The sequence below is a fragment of the Tachypleus tridentatus genome, chromosome 12, assembly GCF_004210375.1.
Source record: "Tachypleus tridentatus isolate NWPU-2018 chromosome 12, ASM421037v1, whole genome shotgun sequence".
NCBI classification, from domain to species: domain Eukaryota; kingdom Metazoa; phylum Arthropoda; class Merostomata; order Xiphosura; family Limulidae; genus Tachypleus; species Tachypleus tridentatus.
In genome coordinates this window covers 75132066-75152640 of record NC_134836.1, presented here as the reverse complement: position 1 = coordinate 75152640, position 20575 = coordinate 75132066, and the positions used below count along the sequence as shown (strand labels likewise).

Below are 20575 nucleotides of genomic sequence, written 5' to 3'. Positions count from 1 at the left end.
TTCGTAAGAGCTTCGAAACGCGCGTGTCTTTATATGAAACTTTTATCCAATCATACGATTATACAAAATTCTTTGGTATCTTATAGAGCTAGAGCAAACAACATACATCGTAAATAACCAGAAAGGATCGCCAAAACAGACAAGTTTCGTTTTTAAATGTTACACGATTAAACACCATTCAGCGAGTTCACAAAAGTTCACACCTATTATCCTTACATTTTTCCTGCACTAACCTTTAAAAAAAATAGCTGACTGAACTTCACAAAATCTTTGTATAGTTCACCTTCAGAGAAATCGAAAAATAACGTCAAAATCCGTAGTAAAGATTAGATACAGTAATATCAAACGCCTACACTGATGAAATATTAAAGCATTTTGTTAGGCCTAACAAAACAAAAGATAATGTTTCTCTTCAAAACTTTTCCTTCGCTCTCCTCCTACTTACTCCTTCAAGTAATATTTCTCCTGTTGGTTGTGTTGTATTTCAAATTAATCTTTTGCCAACCACCCGTAACTGCCCAGGAACTATTTTGTGAAGACAATCTTGAAGCTTTATTTACAAACACTTCAAGAATAACAATCTAGTTTAAAATGAAAACAAACTATTAATTAGTAAAAAATGAAATAAAACCTACGGACAAACTGTGTTTTTACTTATTTCCTTCCTCGATTCTACTGAATAATTTATAGTTACGTGAGTTAATCTCATGTTATTTCATCAATTCACTTTTCCCCTTCCCCCCGTTTTAAGTAATATTTGTTTTTTTAATTTGCATGACCAGCGAAGTATTGTTTGTTCCCCCGAGCGGTAGTTACTGAAAAACCCACGAATGAGTTTTGCAGTTTTTATGTTTTCCTACAAAGTCATGTTCAAACGTTTTCAACCCTTCAGTTATCAACCTGTCTTCGTTTATTAAAATACAAGGTTACATAACGCAAAATAATCTGTTTGTATTATTAAAAATAGATAATTATAATAGTATTGAGGTTTTACGTGGCTTAGTGGTCAGTGGAATGGACTATGGAATTGCGAGTTCGTAATTTGCACCTTTCTTCACCACACAAACACACATCTTTATAGCACTCGCTTTACGCACTTTGAATCTGTAGATGAATTATAAAAGTGGCAGTCAAATCCCACCTCTCCGTCAGATAAACATATTCTATAGTTGGCGGTGAGTACCGTTGACTGTCTGTCTTTCTTCTAGTCTATCAATTGAAAACTATTGCTCTAAAGTTTCTAATATTACAAACTTTGGAGTCCCACATTTGGAGGATGCCCTGTTTATGATCTTTACTATTAGGATAACTTCTATAAATTCCTTAAGATGTGTATGGCAGATAACATACTCTTCTTGTCGTTTTGACTGCATTGACAATACACGTGTAAGATAATCCTTCAAGTACAATTTCTAATCCTTCAAGTACAATTTCTATCTGACCAGGCCCGGCATGGCCAAGCGCGTAAGGCGCGCGACTCGTAATCCGAGGGTCGCGGGTTCGCGCCCGCGTCGCGCTAAACATGCTCGCCCTCCCAGCCGTGGGGCGTTATAATGTGACGGTCAATCCCACTTTTCGTTGGTAAAAGAGTAGCCCAAGAGTTGGCGGTGAGTGGTGATGACTAGCTGCCTTCCCTCTAGTCTTACACTGCTAAATTAGGGACGGCTAGCACAGATAGCCCTCGAGTAGCTTTGTGCGAAATTCCAAAACAAACAAACAAAACAAAATCTATCTGACCAACCACTATGCCACAGCCTTCTAAGTAGTTGATGTAGCATTAATTGAAAAGTTTAAGATTACCTGGGTATCCAGCTGCTGTTTGTTTGTTATCAAGTATTAACCTACACAATGGACTGTCTGTGCTCTGCCCACCACGGGTATGGAAACCCGCATTCTAGCGTTGTAAGTCTGCAGACATACCACTGGGGGACATATATCCAACTAGATTTAAGACTCGATCCTTTATGTGTTGTTCCCCTGGCGATCACCTTGCAATGTAGTCCTTATGTAGTGAACTGCATAAGTAAGTCCTGGACATTTCTTTATACCACTCAAAATTGTACATTTTAAGTAATTCTTATTTAGATTTTCAATCAATATTAATATGCATTTTAAAACAAAAGATACAGGTTAAGGTGTTCGACCTCCCTGTTCTAGACAGTGTGAATAAATCTTAGATTTTAAAATAACATAAACTTTAACAGAACAGCAGTGTTCGAAACTATTGTAAGAATTGCTTCTACGCTGATTGGCTCAGCTACACTGTTGATAGTGTATCATATCATGGGAACAACCAGCAGAAAATCGAACACGAGAGTGTCGTGTTTGTTCTACACTTAGGTGCCAGAGACAGATATCATAAAGAATGAATGCAGAGATCGCTCTGCTGCTCGACTGTAGTTTTATTTAAACACGGTTCGTGAACATCAGAACTCAAGTGGGTCGTAATGCATATCAGTAATTCTATGTTGGTCTAGATATGAAACTGAGACCCAGAATTTGCATTTTTGTATACAAACCACCGCTTCGGCTTGGCTTGAAATACTGTGTACAATTTTGGTACGCTTATCGAAGAAAATGTTTTGACTTATCGGAGAAGGTTTGGAGAAGGCGTATTACGACGATTCTAAGATTGAGGTTGCCTCAAGGTCTTGAAATAAAGAAGGGTGAGAGGTGATCTTATAGATTATTTGGGGAGAGAATGGGTTGAAGTTCCGTGGGTTCTTTATCCTGAAGGTAGCTGTGTTTGTTTGTTTTGGATTTTGCGCACGAGAGCAATCTGCGCTGACCGTCATAATTATAACGTCCCCACGACTGAAAGGGCTAGGACGTTTGCCGTGACAAGGATTCGAACTCGCGAGTCGAGTGCCCTCACCACCTAACCATGCCGGACCAAGAGTTTAAAAAGAGATTCCGAAGAACAAAGGGTGGCTTTAAATTTTTACTTTTTTCTCAAGGGTCTGTGTAAAGGGACTAGATGGTCCCTTGTTCGTATGCCCATATCAGAGCATTTTTTATTAAAACGAATGTTAAATAGTTATAGATCATAAGCTTTCTTACAGACAGGGCCCCGCTGGTACAGCGATAAGTCTGCGAATTTGCAATGCTAAGATCAGGGGTTCGATTCCCCTCGGTGGACCCAGGTGATAACCCGATGTGGCTTTGCTATAAGAAAACAAACACACACACACACCCTTCCAGACAAGACACAGTCTTCTAAAGAGACGGTATCTCGGTAAGTCTGCGTATTTATAACCCTAAGATCCGAGGTTCGATTCCAATGTGGCTTTGCTGTAAATCAAACACAAACCAAAGTAACTATACATGTTTCGGTGATATTCTTAAAAGCATAAAGTTTTTAAAACTATGCCCTATTTTTAACGCAGTCTATTCATTTTGCATCTATTTAACTTGTATGTTTGTCTGATATTTTCGTATTTAACCTGTCGTTAAACCAGTTTTGTATATTATATATTTATATCTGCACTGATTACAAAGTTTAGAAAATCTGTGATAGGATATAAATATTGCTCGTGACGAACCGTCCACTCTTATGTCCATGAAGGAAAAAGCTATTTAATGTATTATTCTCGGTCACGACATTTAGTAAAAATATTCAGTGTTTATTTTACGTAATAACAATATACTGACAGAAAACGTGAACGTCAGGCCTCGTATTTATACTGAGTTACTTAAAACACAGTTATACAGGGATTTTAAAACCACATTATATTGACAACAAGTGCTATTTTTTAACTGCCAATTTCTGCCAGTACTTCTTCACTCCAACTTCTTCCCAATGTCGAACCACCAGAGGTCGGAAAAATCTAAAAATAAAGAAAAAAAAGTAACGAGAAATGTGCTTTGTTTAAATGTTCTGCGTGTAAAATAGTGCGAAAGTGTGTTTATATCATTTCTTTCCTTGTTGTTAAGCACAAAAATACACAATAAGCTATATGTGCTGTGCCTACCACGAGTATCGAAATCTGATTTTCAGTGTACCTGCCGCTGAGCCAATAGGCAGAGCTTGAAATTGTTTCATATTGTGTATAGAAACTGTGGGCTTATTTAAAAAGTATTTTCACAATGCACTACACGTGCTGTTCCCACCACAGGTATTGAAGCCTGGTTTGTTGTGAAAGAAGCCTTCATATTTACTGATAAACACTTTTTTGGGGGGATATTCTATCTTTATATATTTACTCTAAAAGTTGTATATCGATAACTGTGGCAAATAGAGCCGAAATAGTCCATTGTGCAGCTTTGTACATGACAGCAACTTATCCAGACTAAAGTATATTTCATTCATAGAGCAAGTTTTTCTACAGAGACTACAAGTAAACTCATATTTAAATAAGATGCTGGGAAGTTTTATAATTATGACCACAAAACGTCTCCAACCTTTTCTGAATTTCCTCCAGAACTGTTTCTTCTTTGGCATCCAGTCCGTCAAATAACGTCTTCAAGTTCTTCTCCAAATGTGCGGACCTGTGAGATTTACATCAAGAAACACACGTTATACATATTAAATAACAATACGAAATTTAACAATAATTTATCAAAAGATAGAAGGGCAAAGAGTTACGTTTGTTTTGCTTTTTCTTACGCGCTAAACATAAACAATTAGAACCGTTCGGAAATTTGTATAAAGCTATAAAGAGGGAAGGAGATAGTGAATAGCACCCACCGCCAACTGTTAGGCTACTGTAACCGAACAGAGGGATTTAACCATCACTCTTATAACGCACCTAACATTTTAAGTACAGAGCACAATTTTACTCTAGAGGAAATTGAACCGTTTACCCTTTGATTCACATTTCGGTGAGCTAACCATCAGACCATACCCAGCCCATTCAATTGATAGCTTTGTTACTCACATGATTGTTCCATACGAATTAAGATATTTTATGGTATTGTTAGAAAATAAATATTCAAGAGGTGATCAGTATATAACATAATAGAATATCTGTATTTATTTTTACATGTTCATACATCTCCAATTAATAAAGTGTTTCGGTTTTGTTAGATATATAACGATGTTTTCGGCCGTAACACCAATAATATTTTACGCGGTTCAGGAAGCTTAGAAGGATTAGGTTATACCCAAACACATGTTACACCAACAATGCAAAACAATCGTTATAATCAAAGTACAACAGTAATAAACCCAAATAAAAATAATTTGAATAGTATATATACTTCTTTTCACTCTTACTTAAATTAACTGTAGTGTTAAAAAATAGATGTTTTTACATTAAAGTTCGTCAAATAGCCAAAATGTCATGCCCTTCTTAAAAAACAACACAACAGAAAAAAGAAGTTACATTTCTGACTTCCGCTAGATCTTACATTATCTTCCTCAGTAACGAATACAAAAAAACAAGTGTAAGCCCTGAGAGAGTGTAACAGATAAGCTTCAAGTGATCTGTTCATGATAAAAATTATAAGGACAGAAATATTTAAACTAAAAGACACCCGCAAAAACAATATTGAAACTTGTCTGACAAAGTAACTTAAATTCTGTTGTATAAAATAAATCTTACTCAGCCATTCCTGTAAGGTGAGTGTCTATACCCAAATGGTTAAGAGAAAAACAGATCGCCAGCTTGGAAATGTCAACTCCTTGGTCCTTCAAAAAAATGAATAAATCAGTGGCAGATTAGGTTCTTGGTCCGAACTTTCTACAAAAAGACTTTGAACGTACCAACGAGACTGCAATAAATTTATAATAAACTTACCTTCGAGGCTTTTTTATTATTATTCTTATTCGAATTTGCTTCAAAAACTTGATGGAATAAATGATTTACGACTTTTGTGCTAATTTAGATTGGTATTTAAATATATATTTAGTCAGATTCACTGAAAAAAATGGCCAGGTGGATTAAGGCTTGTGACTCGTAATCCGAGGGTCGCGGGTTCGCATCCCCGTCGCGCCAAACATGCTCGCCCTTTTAGCCGTGGGGGCGTTATAATGTTATGATCAATCCCACTATCCGTTAAGAGTAGCCCAAGAGTTGGCGGTGGGTGATGATGACTAGCTGCCTTCTCTCTAGTCTTACACTGCTAAATTAGGGACGGCTAGCGCAGATAGCCCTCGAGTAGCTTTGAGCGAAATTCAAAACAAACAAACAAACACTGAAAAATAATGGAATCTGATAATTCAAGTACTGGCATAGCACATATGTAGAAAAGTACCCGAAATTAAAACTTAAACCATGTTTTAATAGAAATACTGTAAATATCAATATAGCAATTAATTAATATACATGCAGGAACAAAGACCTAACACCACAGGGGCAAGTAACGTAATAACGTGATTGAACTAAGAAGTCTTCCTCTGTACCGTAACAGAAGGTTTAAAACTGATAATTTTAAGACACATCCCATGATGCTTAAATGAACAATACTTGTCTGAGACTTGCGCCCGTGGTTTCAAAGGACGTGTTTTCTCTTAGGACTTGTAAAAGCTTCTCGATTTATTCTTGGTGTAATTTGTTTTTGTTTTGTTGTTTTACAGGCAAGAAATGCTCAAGCACCAGTCACTAAAAGGAAACAAAACATTCTTCATTAACTATGTTGTATCTGTTCCTCTGTTCTTGTCAAATATCTAAAATTATTTTATTAAACTGTGGAAAGCTTCGCTAATTTTTTATTTTACCCACTCGTTACTGTAAACATTCTATACAATAAAAACTTTAATTTTCGGTAAAAGGACTGAAAGCTAAGCTGACAGATCTTTCACTTAAAAATAAGTTTATAACTTCAAACTGATTCACGGTGTCTTCCATTAAGTTTGTTACGTATTATAATTTATCCCAGACGAGCCTCCAATTTAGTAGGTTACGTTTCAACATTTTTAAATTGCCTAAAACTGATTAAATTGTAATTTGGATTTAGAAGTTACTTAAATATCGATGTATATATATCAAATTTATTATGTTGTCATGCACCTTTCTTTCTTAATACAAGTATATTTCAATATACAAACAATAATACAATTTATAATAATGGTTAATACAAATACTTACAAACAATACCGAGTCTTCTATCAGATCCGGAATTGTTTTATTGGCGGTTCATGAGGAGCGAATTAATTAATTTCGAGTTGATATTGGTACACTTCACTTAACTAAACTAGCTTTTCACTAATCGCACGTTCCCCGTTGGTACAGCGGTAAGTCTACGGATTTACAACGCTAAAAGAAGGGGTTCAATTCCCCTCGGTAGACTCAGCCCGATGTGGCTTTGCTATAAGGAAAACACACACACACACACACACACTGTTCGCACATGAGTTTTTCTCTGCTGAAGTTAAACGGCTTGTAATGTTCGAAACTTATAAACGTTGCTGGTCAAGTATCTGTAGTTTCCCGCTTAATAAGTGTTCATCACAGTTATATCTTCCAAGGTTTATAGTATATCAACTGTAGCAAACCAACAATATTAAAGTGTCTCTCCATGTGTTGCAAAAGCTACTTTTTACAATCGTTAAGCGAGGTCCTCGAAATTTCAGTTCACAACAATATTCGTAATCACTAGTACTTACACACAATACATTGTTGATTCTTACAATCCTAAAATACCTCTACTTTAACGAAGATTCCTTCTGTCAAAAAAGAAAATGTATTTCTTCGTGTAGATTTATGTGGGCAACCGCTTTTATCTTTATCGATAAAAGTGATACACCTTTTAAACCAGTGGTTATCAAATTTGTTTATCCTCGAATCAAACCACCCACTAGTCTTATCCCAGCTGCTTTCGCTTACAACCACGCATACATACATTCACACAAAAAATTCCTCAAAATTAATAAAAAGAATGGAACTCCTTTTGATGTGACCAGCTGATACATCACCTGCAGGTCCCTCGTAAGCCTCCAGTGGGCTGCTGACCACACTTTGAGAACCACTGTTTTAAAGCATAATTATTTATTACTAGCCGATTACACGAGGCGCTCGTACATTAGATCCGCGTGTGAGGTATTCATGACGTTAGATCTACACTCAGAAAAGAAGCAAAATAAAGTTCTCCGTGACGGCAAACGGAGATGAAACAGCAAAATCGTGACACCTTTTGCAAATCTACATGCGCACAGAATAAAAATTTCGCGAAGTTGAGAGTTGCACATTGCACAATAAAAATGTTTTCCAGTATCATATAAGCAAGAGTTCCATCACAGTATGATGATGATGATTTCAGAACAAATATATTATGTTGCATGTTTTAATTGCATCGTCTGATGACTCGAGTATAACATGTTGCAAGATACTTTTGTTTTACAATAATAAAATAATTAATGCTTAAAAAGTTTATTACTTTTATCGAATAAGTAAGCCAAGAAACAGTTATTATATTTTTACTTTTTTGCAGTTTTGGTTATTGTGCACTATTTCAAACTGTTTGTAATATTACATAAAGATATTAACATTTTATTACCCTCCCCAGTGGCACAGCGGAATGTCATGGTAGGCAGAGCAAAAATGAAAAAAATAGCTCATTGTGTGGCTTCGTGTTTAATTACAAATAATTCGTTGGTAATTATTTTTCTACAATTTAACGGTGTCCCCACTCACATATAATTACTACGATCCCGAGGTTAATTTTCCAAATCTTTGGACCAGGTGAGCTGAATAAAGCATATTATTTGACTATGACATTCCGACACTTTTTTGTAACGTTGTAGATTTTTCCAGTAATAAACTATTACTCTAAGATTTCGAAAAAAAAAAAAACGTTGCGAAATAATATTAATTTTCGATCCGAGCTAGTTGTGTACACAGAGCGAAACTAAAAATCCACCAAGCTATCAGTATAGCTGACTAAAGATGTGTCTTCTACGTGCTACTTACAAAGATTATAATGCGTTGTTTATTCAACTATGTACTCTCGCTTTTAACGATGATTTCGGCCGTAACACCAATAATATTTCACGTGGTTCGGGCAGTTTAGTAGGTTTCGGTTATTCCCAAACACATATATTACACCAACAATGCACAACAATCGTTATAATCAAATTATAACAGTAATAAACGCAAATAAAAAATTATTTGAACAGCATATCCAATAGTGTTAATGAAGTAACCATAAACGAAAGATATAACTTAGCAGAACACTTATTGATCGAAGCTGTCTGACCTACCTTACAATATCGAATAGCCTCTGCACATGCTGCTCTGATCTCGGGTAGGGCTGGATGCCATTTTGGAATTTCTTCTTCTGTTAACAGGGACATCCCTAAATTTGCAGCATTAATTATTCCTAAGCCATGTTTCTGAAAAGTAGAAAACAAAAGTTCTAAAATTATTGAAGGACGATTTAAACTGTGTTTTCACTTTTCATGATGGGATAAGATCCTTAAAGGCTCCCAACTAGCTTGAAACCAATGAACACTCTGGACGATAAAGTCAGTAGACGACGAAGTTTCGGGCAACTCGAAAACGGTTTATATTTGTCGCCCATCGGCTCTTTCTCGATCAGAGACTTTGGTATTTCCAAGGTTGTTGGAGACAATAATTAATTTTCTCTTAACTAACTATTGTCCATTGCTTGTTCTTTAATTTTAAGTATCGACTGATGACCTCGATTCTACAAAAGGTCACGAAAGTATAAGAAGAAAATGTTAAGGAAGATTTTGAATATTTAAAAAACACAATTGTTTCAAAGCTGTTGGTCAAAATCTGAAAGTGACTTTATAGTATAGAGCAAAGTTCAGTTTATGACCTTACAGTGTGGTCCTAGGGAGAAAAGTTCAGTCATGACCTTACAATACAGTTCTAGGGAGCGAAGTTCAATCTATGACCGTAAAGTATGATTCTGAGAACAAAATTCTGTTTATGACCTAACAATACGACTTTAAGAAGCAAAATTCATTTTATGACCTTACAATACGGCCCTACGAACTAAGTTCAGTTTAGGATCTTCCAATATTTATAACTTCAAGCTCATTATAAACAAATCAAGTACACGCATTCTTAAATTAATTTACAAACCACTGAAAATTAGAAACATCGAAATAATAATCAGTAATATTTTATGAACTTGCATAGGTTGCTAGTCTGAGAATACCTAAAGATATGGTCCCCCCAGAGGTAATGTGCTAACTCACAGAGTGTAAGAGATCTTGAAGGAATTCTGATATTTTAGTTCATTAAAACACGGAGAAACATAACTATTTTAAGCTTAAGCGTGTTTTGAGAATGGGAAATACTGAGAGAACCAGTATAGTTAAACCTGACACTCGCCTTATAAGGTCATAGATCTATCCACCTTAGGTACCAGCTCGACTGGTTGTCATGAGTTCCAGTTCTCAACTCACTGGTTGTTAAGGCCAAAACATTTGACAAGATTATGAAACTTTGGTGGTCAGCTGTAAAACCCTAGAATACTCTTATTACCAATGTATCTCAGAACAGCTGGTATGGGTATTAACATTTTCACCAAAATAAAGCAGAGAACAACGTTTTAACCTTCTTAGATCATCTTAAGGTTAACGTTGTTCTGTGATTTATTAATAAAAGTGTTAATACCCATACCAGCCGTCTAGAGACACATTTTTACTTCAAGTGGGTTTCTCGTTATCACGAGCACTTATTACCAGTTTGATTTTGGAAGAGTCGAACTAGGCTTAGACAAGTACACATGTTTGAGGTTGATACAGCATTCTATAATATTAGAAAGTGAATAAAATAAAATAAAAAAAAATCTGAAGAAGTAGAAAGACAAGTCAACTCTATAACCATCTAAAGTATTGAAACCCAACTTTTAACATCATAAATCTACTAACTTAAAGGTAAAGTGACACTTTTGGAAATGTAGAGTTTCTAATTATTTATCTTATCTCGTAACTCATTCAGTGGTAATTATACGTACTTACCTGGAAAAATGGGATGTGTTCCAGTAAAGACTGATCAAATAGTGTGCAGCGACAGTACGACAACACAGAGTCTAATTTCACAGTGCTCCGTTCTACCACTTCTCTGTCATAAATATGAACACGGAAAGCAATGAAAGCAGAAATTATGCTTTATAATTTTTTCAAAAATAAATATGTATCGTAAGAACAAAGTTGTTTTGTAAATAACAATCACCTGTACGCAACTTGTTGTTTTTTTTCATTATTGTTGGAAAACAATATTTTTTATTTTTGTCATTATTGTTGGAATAAATATATGTTTTGGTTTACTTTTGTTATTATTATTATTATTGGAAAACAATGCAATTTTAGTCACTATTATTGGTTTGTTTGTTGAAGTTAAGCACACAGAGCTACACAACGTGGATTCTCGTTTTGCACACCACGGTTATCGAAACGCCGAGTCTAGCATTGTAAGTCAACAGACAGATACACCGCTGTGTCACTGAGTGTTCATTATTATTAGAAAACATTGTATTTTGGTTTGGTTTGTTTTTTTTAATTTCACGCAAAGCTACTCGAGGGCTATCTGCGCTAGCCATCCCTAATTTAGCAGTGTAAGACTAGAGGTAAGAGAGCTAGTCATCACCACCCACCGCCAACTCTTGGGCTACTCTTTCAACAATGAATAATGGGATTGATTATAACACCCCGACGGCTGAAAGGGCGAGCATGTATAGTGTGACAAGGATTCGAACACACGACCCTCGGATTACTAGTTGAGTGTCATAACCACCTGGCCATGAGGGTCCGAGCTTCATGGAGTAGAATAGTTTGGTAACCGTTCAGAGCACTATAACCAGTGAAAATGTTTATATCAATTTCACTTTCAAATGAAAATATGAAACTCACATTTTTTTGTTTTTTACTTGTGTATCCTACTGGAGTTACTTGTTAGTTTAATCTACTATATACATATATATAATATAAAGTTCACTTTATCACCTGAGAGTAATTGTATTGTGCTTTCAAATGCAGCTAAACTGTAATTAGGGATTAGATAGGCTATGTTTCTCTTTGTTTATAGCTAAGCACAAAGCTACAAAAAGAGTTATGTGCGTTATGTCCACCACAAGGAATCACTCAATCCCTAATGCTCGGAGAACACAACAATGAACAAGTTGGATATAACACTCGAAGGAAAAATTTTATACATATGTACTTTGTAACACAAAAAGCAGACGTTACCTAGATGAAAGCTAACCTTATACTTTTTGTTCATCAAAGCATTCTTTATCTTCAAACGGATAGTGTTTCACCAGTTCTCTGTTTATCATGACTTACTTTATCCTAAAACGGACAGCGATCACCAGCTCTTCGTTTATAATGGCTTACTTTATCCTGAAATGCATAGTGATTCACCAGCTCTATGTTTATCAAGACATACTTTATCTTGAAACAAACAGAATTTCAACAGTTCTCTGTTTATTGTGATTTATTTTATCTTGAAAAGTATGGTGATTTACCAGCTCTCTGTTTATCAAGACTTACTTTATCTTCAAACGGATAGGAATTCACCAGATCTCTGTTTATTAGAACTTACTTTATCTCGAAAAGCACAGTGATTCACCAGCTCTCACTTTATCAAGACTTACTTTATCTTCAAATGTATAGTGATTCACAAGCTCTCAATTTATCAAGACTTACTTTATCTTTAAAAACAAAGTGATTCATCAGCTCTCTGTTTACAAGGCCCTGCATAGCCACGTGGGTTTAGGCGTTCGACTCATAATCTAAGGGTTGCGAATCCCGATCGAACCAAACAAGCTCGCTCTTTTAGCCGTTGGGGCGTTACAATATGACGGTTAATTACACCATTCGTTGGTAAAAGAGTAGCCCAAGAGTTGGCGGTGGGTGGTGGTGACTAGCTGCCTTCCCTCTAATCTTTCACTGCTAAATTAGGAAGGACTAGCGTAGATGGCGCTCGAGTAGCTATGCGCGAAATAAGAAAAACAAACAAACAAACAAATAAATCTCTGTTTATCAAAACTTACTTTATCTTGAAACGTATAGGAATTCACCAGCTCACTATTCATCAAGAGTTACTTTATCTTGTAACACACAGCGATTCACCAGCTCTCTGTTTATCAAGACTTACATTATGTTGACATGCATATTTATTCACCAGCTTTCTATTTATCAAGACTTAGTTTATCTTGAAATGGATAGGGATTCACTAGCTCTCTGTTTATCAAGACTTACTTTATCCTGAAACAGATAGTAATCCACCAGCTCTTTCTTTATCATGGCTTACTTTATCATAAAACGGATGGTGATTCACCAGCTCTCTCTTTATCAAGACTTACTTTATCTTGAAATGGATAGGGATTCACAAGCTCTTTCTTTATCATGGCTTACTTTATCTTGAAATGCATAGTCATTCACCAACTCTCTGTTTATCAAGACTTACTTTATCTTGAAGTGCATAGTCATTTACCAAATCTCTGTTCATCATGACTTAGTTTATCTTGAAATGCATAGTCATTCACCAACTCTCTGTTTATCAAGACTTACTTTATCTTGAATCGCATGGTGATTCACTTCCTGTGCTTATCATGACTTATTTTATCTTGAAATGCATAGTTATTCACCAGCTCTCTGTTTATCAAAATTTACTTTATTTTGAGACTGACAGGAATTCTCCAGCTCTCTCTTTATCAGGACCTATTTTATCTTGAAACACATAATGATTCACCAGCTATCAGTTTATCATGGCTTACCTATGGTGAAAAGGATAGTGATTCACCAGCTATCAGTTTATCATGGCTTACCTATGGTGAAAAGGATAGTAATTCACCAGCTATCAGTTTATCATGGCTTACCTATGGTGAAAAGGACAGTAATTCACCAGCTATCAATTTATCATGGCTTACCTATGGTGAAAAGGATAGTAATTCACCAGCTATCAGTTTATCATGGCTTACCTATGGTGAAAAGGACAGTGATTCACCAGCTATCAGTTTATCATGGCTTACCTATGGTGAAAAGGATAGTGATTCACCAGCTATCAGTTTATCATGGCTTACCTATGGTGAAAAGGATAGTGATTCACCAGCTATCAGTTTATCATGGCTTACCTATGGTGAAAAGGATAGTAATTCACCAGCTATCAGTTTATCATGGCTTACCTATGGTGAAAAGGATAGTGATTCACCAGCTATCAGTTTATCATGGCTTACCTATGGTGAAAAGGATAGTGATTCACCAGCTATCAGTTTATCATGGCTTACCTATGGTGAAAAGGATAGTGATTCACCAGCTATCAATTTATCATGGCTTACCTATGGTGAAAAGGATAGTGATTCACCAGCTATCAGTTTATCATGGCTTACCTATGGTGAAAAGGATAGTGATTCACCAGCTATCAGTTTATCATGGCTTACCTATGGTGAAAAGGATAGTGATTCACCAGCTATCAGTTTATCATGGCTTACCTATGGTGAAAAGGATAGTAATTCACCAGCTATCAGTTTATCATGGCTTACCTATGGTGAAAAAGATAGTGATTCACCAGCTATCAGTTTATCATGGCTTACCTATGGTGAAAAGGATAGTGATTCACCAGCTCTTTCTTTATCATTGCTTTTTTTATCTTGAAAAGCATAAGGATTCACCAGCTGTTTGTTTATCAAGATTTACTTTATCTTGAAACGGATAGGAATTCATCATCTCTTTGTTGATCAGGACTTACTTTATCTTAAAATGAATAGGGATTCATCAGCACTCTGTTTATAATGACTTACTTTATACTAAAACGGATAGTGATCTACCAGCTCTTTGTTTATTATGGCTTACATTATTTTGAAATGTACAGTGATTCACCAGCTCTCAGTTTATCAAGACTTACTTTATCTTGAAATGGATAGGGATTTACCAGCACTCTGTTTATCATGACTTACTTCATCGTAAAACGGATAGTGATACACCAGTTCTTTCTTTATCATGGCTTACTTTAGATTGAAACGAATAGTGATTCACCAGCTTTCTAATTATCAAGACTTACTTTATCTTCAATTGCATAGTGATTCACCGACTCTCTATTTAACAAGACTTACTTTATCTTGAAACACATACTGATTCACAAGCTCTCAGTTCATCAAAACTTACTTTATCTTCAAACGGATAGTGATCCACCAGCTCTTTCTTTATCATGGTTTACTCTATCTTAAAATGCATAGTGATTCACCAACTCTGTTTATCATGAATAAGTTTATCTTAAAACGGAAGAAATTCAACAGCTCTTTGCTTATCAATACTTACTTTATCTGAAACAGACAGGGATTCACCAGCTCTCTGTCTATCATGACTTACTTTATTCTAAAACGAACAGGAATTCACCAGCTCTTTGTTTATTATGGGTTATTTTATCCTGAAACGAATTGTGATTCACCAACTCTCTGTTTATGAAGGATAACTTTATCCAGATACGGATACAAATTCACCAGCTCTCTTTTTATCAAGACCTACTTTATCTTGCAATGGATAGGGATTCACCAGCACTCTGTTTATCATGACTTACTTTGTCCTGAAACGGATAGTGATACCCCAGCTATTTCTTTATCATGGCTTACTTTACATTGAAATGCATAGTGAGTCACCAGCTTTCATTTTATTGAGAATTGTTTTATTTTGCAACAGATAGTAATTCACCAGCTCTCTGTGTATCAAGACTTACTTTATCTTGAACAGGATAGGGATTCACTAGCTCTCTGTTTATCAAACTTACTTTATCCAAAATTGGATAGTGATCCACCAGCTCTCACTTCATCAAGATTTACTTTATCTTTAAATGCATAGCGATTCACCGACTCTATGCTTATGAAAATTTACTTTATCTTGAAATGCAGTGATACACCAGCTCTCTGTATATCAAGACTTACGTAATTTTGAAACACATAGTGATTCACCAGCTTTATGTTTATTAAGACTTATTTATCCTAAAATGGAGAGGGATTCACTCGCTCTCTGTTTATCATGACTTACTTTATGCTAAAAGGCATAGTGATTCACTAGCTCTATGTTTATCAACACTTACTTTATTTTGAAACAAATAGGGATTCACTATCTCTCTGTTTATTATGACATTTGTGGCCCGGCATGGCCAAGCGTGTTAAGGCGTGCGACTTGTAATCTGAGGGTCGCAGGTTCGCATCCCGGTCGAGCCAAACATGCTCGCACTCCTAGCCATGGGGGTATTATATAGTTGCGGCAATCCCACTATTCGTTAGTAAAAGAGTAACACAAGAGTTGGCGGTGGATGGTGATGACTAGCTGCCTTCCCTCGTGTCTTACACTGCTAAATTAGGGACGGCTAGCACAGATAGCCCTCGAGTAGCTTTGTACGAAATTCCAAAACAAACAAACAAACAATATTATGACATACTTTATCCTAAAACGGATAGTGATCCACCAGGTCTTTCTTTATTATGACTTACATTATCCTGAAACAGATAGTGATTCACCAGCTGTCTGTTTATCAAGATTTACTTTATCTTGAAACGGATAGGAATTCATCATCTCTTTGTTGATCAGGACGTACTTAATCTTCAAACTCATAGTGGTTCACCAGCTCTTTGTTTATGAACACTTACTTTATTTGAAACGGATAGGGATTCACTAGCTCTTTGTTTATCATGACTTACTTTATCTTAAAACGAATTGGTATTCTCCAGCTCTTTGTTTATCAAGACTTACTTTATCGTGAAAGAGATAGTAATTTACGAGATCTTTGTTTTTCACGGCTTTCATTGTCATGAAACCGATAACAATTTGCCAGATTTCTGTTTACATTCCCTACTTTATCCAACATAGTGAATGATTCGCCAGCTTCAACAATATTAACATAAATATTTATATGTCGTAATGAATAACAGAAATAATGAAACTTTCAAACAAGAATTTTTGTGTTGTGAATGTAACCGACCTAGTAAGATCTGGTATTGCATAAAAGATTCCATTAGCAACGATTTCCTTTGAAAGTGATGTTGTTGAAATGCTAGTGCCCTATATGTATTATGAACGAGATTATTTGAAAGTTTTTGGTTTCTTTTGTTTTGAATTTCGCGAAAAGCTATTCGAGGGCTATCTGCGCTAGCTGTCCGTAATTTAGCAGTATAAGACTAGAGGGAAGGCAGCTAGTTATCACCACCCACCGCCAACACTTGAGCTACTATTTTACCAACGAATAGTAGGATTCAGTGATGTCGAGAAAACCCACTTCTATGTAAAATATTTTCTCAACCCAAACGAATAGTAGGATTGACCGACACATTATAATGCCTCCAAGTCTGAAAGGGCGAGCATATTTGATTTGACAGGGATTCGAACCCACGACCCTCGGTTTGAAAGTTAAACATGGGGATCAATCAGGCACATTGAAGAAATATACGTATCGTTTTAAACCACAATAAGGTATATTGATGCAGAAATCATGGCTTTCATAATGAAATCTAGATAATTAAAATGACTTCCATAAACGTGATCACCGACAGATATCGGCGGAAATGGAGAGTAAACTGACCTCTAGTAATTACAGGGCTGCAGAATGACGAAATAATGTTATTAACAATAATCCACGCGAAAGACTTGAATAGTTAGTAAGACCACAAGGGTGTACATAAGGTATAAGTAAGAGTGTGAAAATAAACATCTGAAACGTTTAGTGGTGTGAGAGTAACATTTACCTTGAAACTTTATCTGTGGATGTGTATCCAATAACAGAAAAATCAAGAACGAGTAAAATGGGGGTGTTTTGTTGTTGTTAAGAGCAAACTGGAAAATCCTCTGTGTCCAACCTTGAATTTTAGCGTTAAAAGTCCTCAAGCTAATAGTTGAGCTATTAAGAAAAACAGACGATGAATTTTTGAGTTTAAAATTTTAAAGAGTGCCTCCAATGGAAGACGTGTTTTTCACTTTATGACAAAATAACGCCCCTAGAGTAAAATTACTTCCGACCCGTTCGAAAAGAAATCGTTACATTTTTAAAACGAGGAGCCCTTTAGTGGTACAACGGCAGATCTTTGGGCTCATAACAGTATAATTAGAGTTTCAATACCCGTGGTGGTCATAGCACAGATAGCCACTTGTTGTGCAGCTTTGTGCTCAACTATAAAGAAATAAAGAAAATGCTCCAAAGCAAAAATCTATGTAATAATTATAGTTCCTAATTCGATTGCAATGAAATTATTTGTTTTATCTACGACAGTCGTGAGAATAAACACCTGAATTTCAAATGTAGAAATATGTCATATAATGGTTACCTGTGTTTTTTAAAGTCGTGATTTTTAAAATAACGTATTGATCTTTTTGTTTTAAATTATATATCTCACCTTAGTACACCCAGAGGATATCCTGTAATTCCAATAAATCTAGCTTTTCCCGATTCTTTTATTTTCTGCAGAGCTGGTAGAGTTTCGTGTAATATGATATCCAAAGAAGAAGCAAATTCCAGATCGTGTACCTGGTGGGAAGAATAAAAAGCCCACTGTTAGAGATTTGTGGAATTTATAAACTTCTAAGTTTATAAAGAGTAGGATGTATCGTTTCATGAGTTGCACATTCTTGTTGTTTACGGTATTTTGGGCCATAATCCCAACAGTGTCTCACGAGGTATAGCAACTTGAGGTATTACAGTCAGTTGTAAAGTCAACAAACATTCAACAATTGTTGCGAAGTAACTGTAAATGGAAACGGTTCTCAAAAACGTTTCTGAATTTTCAGTTTACAAATGTACAGTGTTAGGCACAGATATACCAGTACAACGTAGGTTCGATGTAAAACTTTCAAACTGTGTGCTATTCGACTGTAGCCCAAGAGTTTGCGGTGGGTGGTGACGACAAGCTGCCTTCAATCTAGTCTTCCACTGCTAAATCAGGGACAGATAGCGCAGATAGCTCTCGTGGAGCTTTTCGCGAAATTCAAAAACCACACCCCACACACATAATTCAGACTATCAATATTATCATGTGGCGATTCCTTTCTAACACTTGATTTGTTTGTATTCTTGTTCTAGGTAAAAATAAAACCTGTTTTTAATTCGTTCAAACCAGAAGACAAGAAGTTTAAGTCACATTTTACCACCTAGAAGTCTCACACTGTCTTAGTGCATATATAGCAAATATCGCAGCTGTACGAGCATGGGAGAGCGCTGATTGTTTTCATAACTTTTAGCACACATGTCCGAGGTTATAACACTACTCCGGAGGTCATGGAAAAATCTGTAAAAAAAATTGAGAACCACTTTTCATTCAAATCTTTTTACACTCTGCGTCCTTGTTAAACATTTTTATTTGTCGCTTCTGAAGATAATTCCGTAACCACTTTATCTCAAGTAAATATTTATCAGTTCAATACATTTTACTTTTCTTCAGATAGGGTTAAGGGTATATATCTTGATATATATATATATTTTGCTTTGAAAGCGTATACCATACTTTTCTTACGGTTTAAAACTGTAATTGAGAAAAATAATCAAAACTTTTATTGTGATTAACGTAATACTGCTGTCTTAAAATTCAAGGTGAAGATTTTTTTAATAGATAAAAGATACACTGAAGCGTGCACGCTTTTTTCCGGTAAACGTCAAGGAAATTAATTTGTTTCTTGGTTTTAAAATTAAATACCACATTTAATAGTTTGGCCTTACGTAATGTAATTCAAGAAACTAATTAATTTACAGTTGGCGAGGTTGAAATAGAAACCCTGGGGTGGGAATATTGCCTAACCCACAAGGTCATTCTTAGAAAAATCACGTGCCCAATACAGCTTTTCGTTAATCATACGCTGTACGTTAGAGTCACCGGTTTTTGTGGCAACCAGAGACGTGAGACCTTTACTACCAGATCCACCCAACTGAAGGAGTTAGCCCTAATGTCAATCTTGCCCGATGAAGACAAGTTTTCGTATAATCATATACTGTGGATTGTAGGTCCACTACGGACATTCAATTATCACAATAAAACATCAGTTCTCCTTGGTCTCTTGTTTTAGCTATTTTCTGAGCTTTGGGGGCCCCTAGATTTTAACCACTGCATCAACCTAAAACTATATTACGGGAGACAACGTTTTTTTTTAACCTAAGTACTGTTGCTTCATATAGAAAGGGAGCTCTTTTTAGCGATTTTCTTTGCTTGGGAGATGTCCCACAGGTACCGATCTATTCAAGAATAATTTTATAATACAATTTTGGCTATTTTCGTATTAGTGCAGAATATCACAATTACTTTCATAGTCTTCTGAATAAGATGTTTCTTACAAGAAAAACATACATACATCATGTAACGTGGCTCAGAACGAATATGATGCGGCGGAAATATGTAACGAGGTTTCAATTATCATTTTCTATTATCCAGTGAAACTACAGGCAAAGGAATCAACCTGGAAAATGTCCAGTTACATTTTTCTGGACAAGAATGAAACAATATGTCAGCACTGGAGCGCGAGATCCTGTTTAACCACTCGGAATTTATAGCATATTAAAACAGTGTGAAAGTAACAGCACATAACGTTACTAGGTGTTACAATCTGTTACGACGGCACAACGAGTTAACGCTTATCGTAGGTGAATGGAATTTCGTTTTAGTCATTTGCAAGTACACGGAATCCTAGCGGGAAAACAAAGTTTAAAAAATATTATTTTGCAATCATTTAATTATTTGTCGTCAA

General features: G+C 35.8%; 1 protein-coding gene across 1 annotated transcript in view; it reads right to left on the bottom strand.

Annotated features, from left to right (window-relative positions):
• Nucleotides 1-3602: 3602 nt before the first annotated feature.
• The window catches only part of LOC143233649 (uncharacterized), a 43047-nt gene continuing 26074 nt past the window's right edge, over nt 3603-20575 (bottom strand). The window contains 6 exon segments of the mRNA XM_076470107.1: nt 3603-3827; nt 4402-4488; nt 5544-5629; nt 9140-9271; nt 10874-10976; nt 18241-18371. Of these exon segments, the coding sequence (XP_076326222.1) occupies nt 3746-3827; nt 4402-4488; nt 5544-5629; nt 9140-9271; nt 10874-10976; nt 18241-18371 (621 nt within the window). The 3' untranslated portion in view covers nt 3603-3745.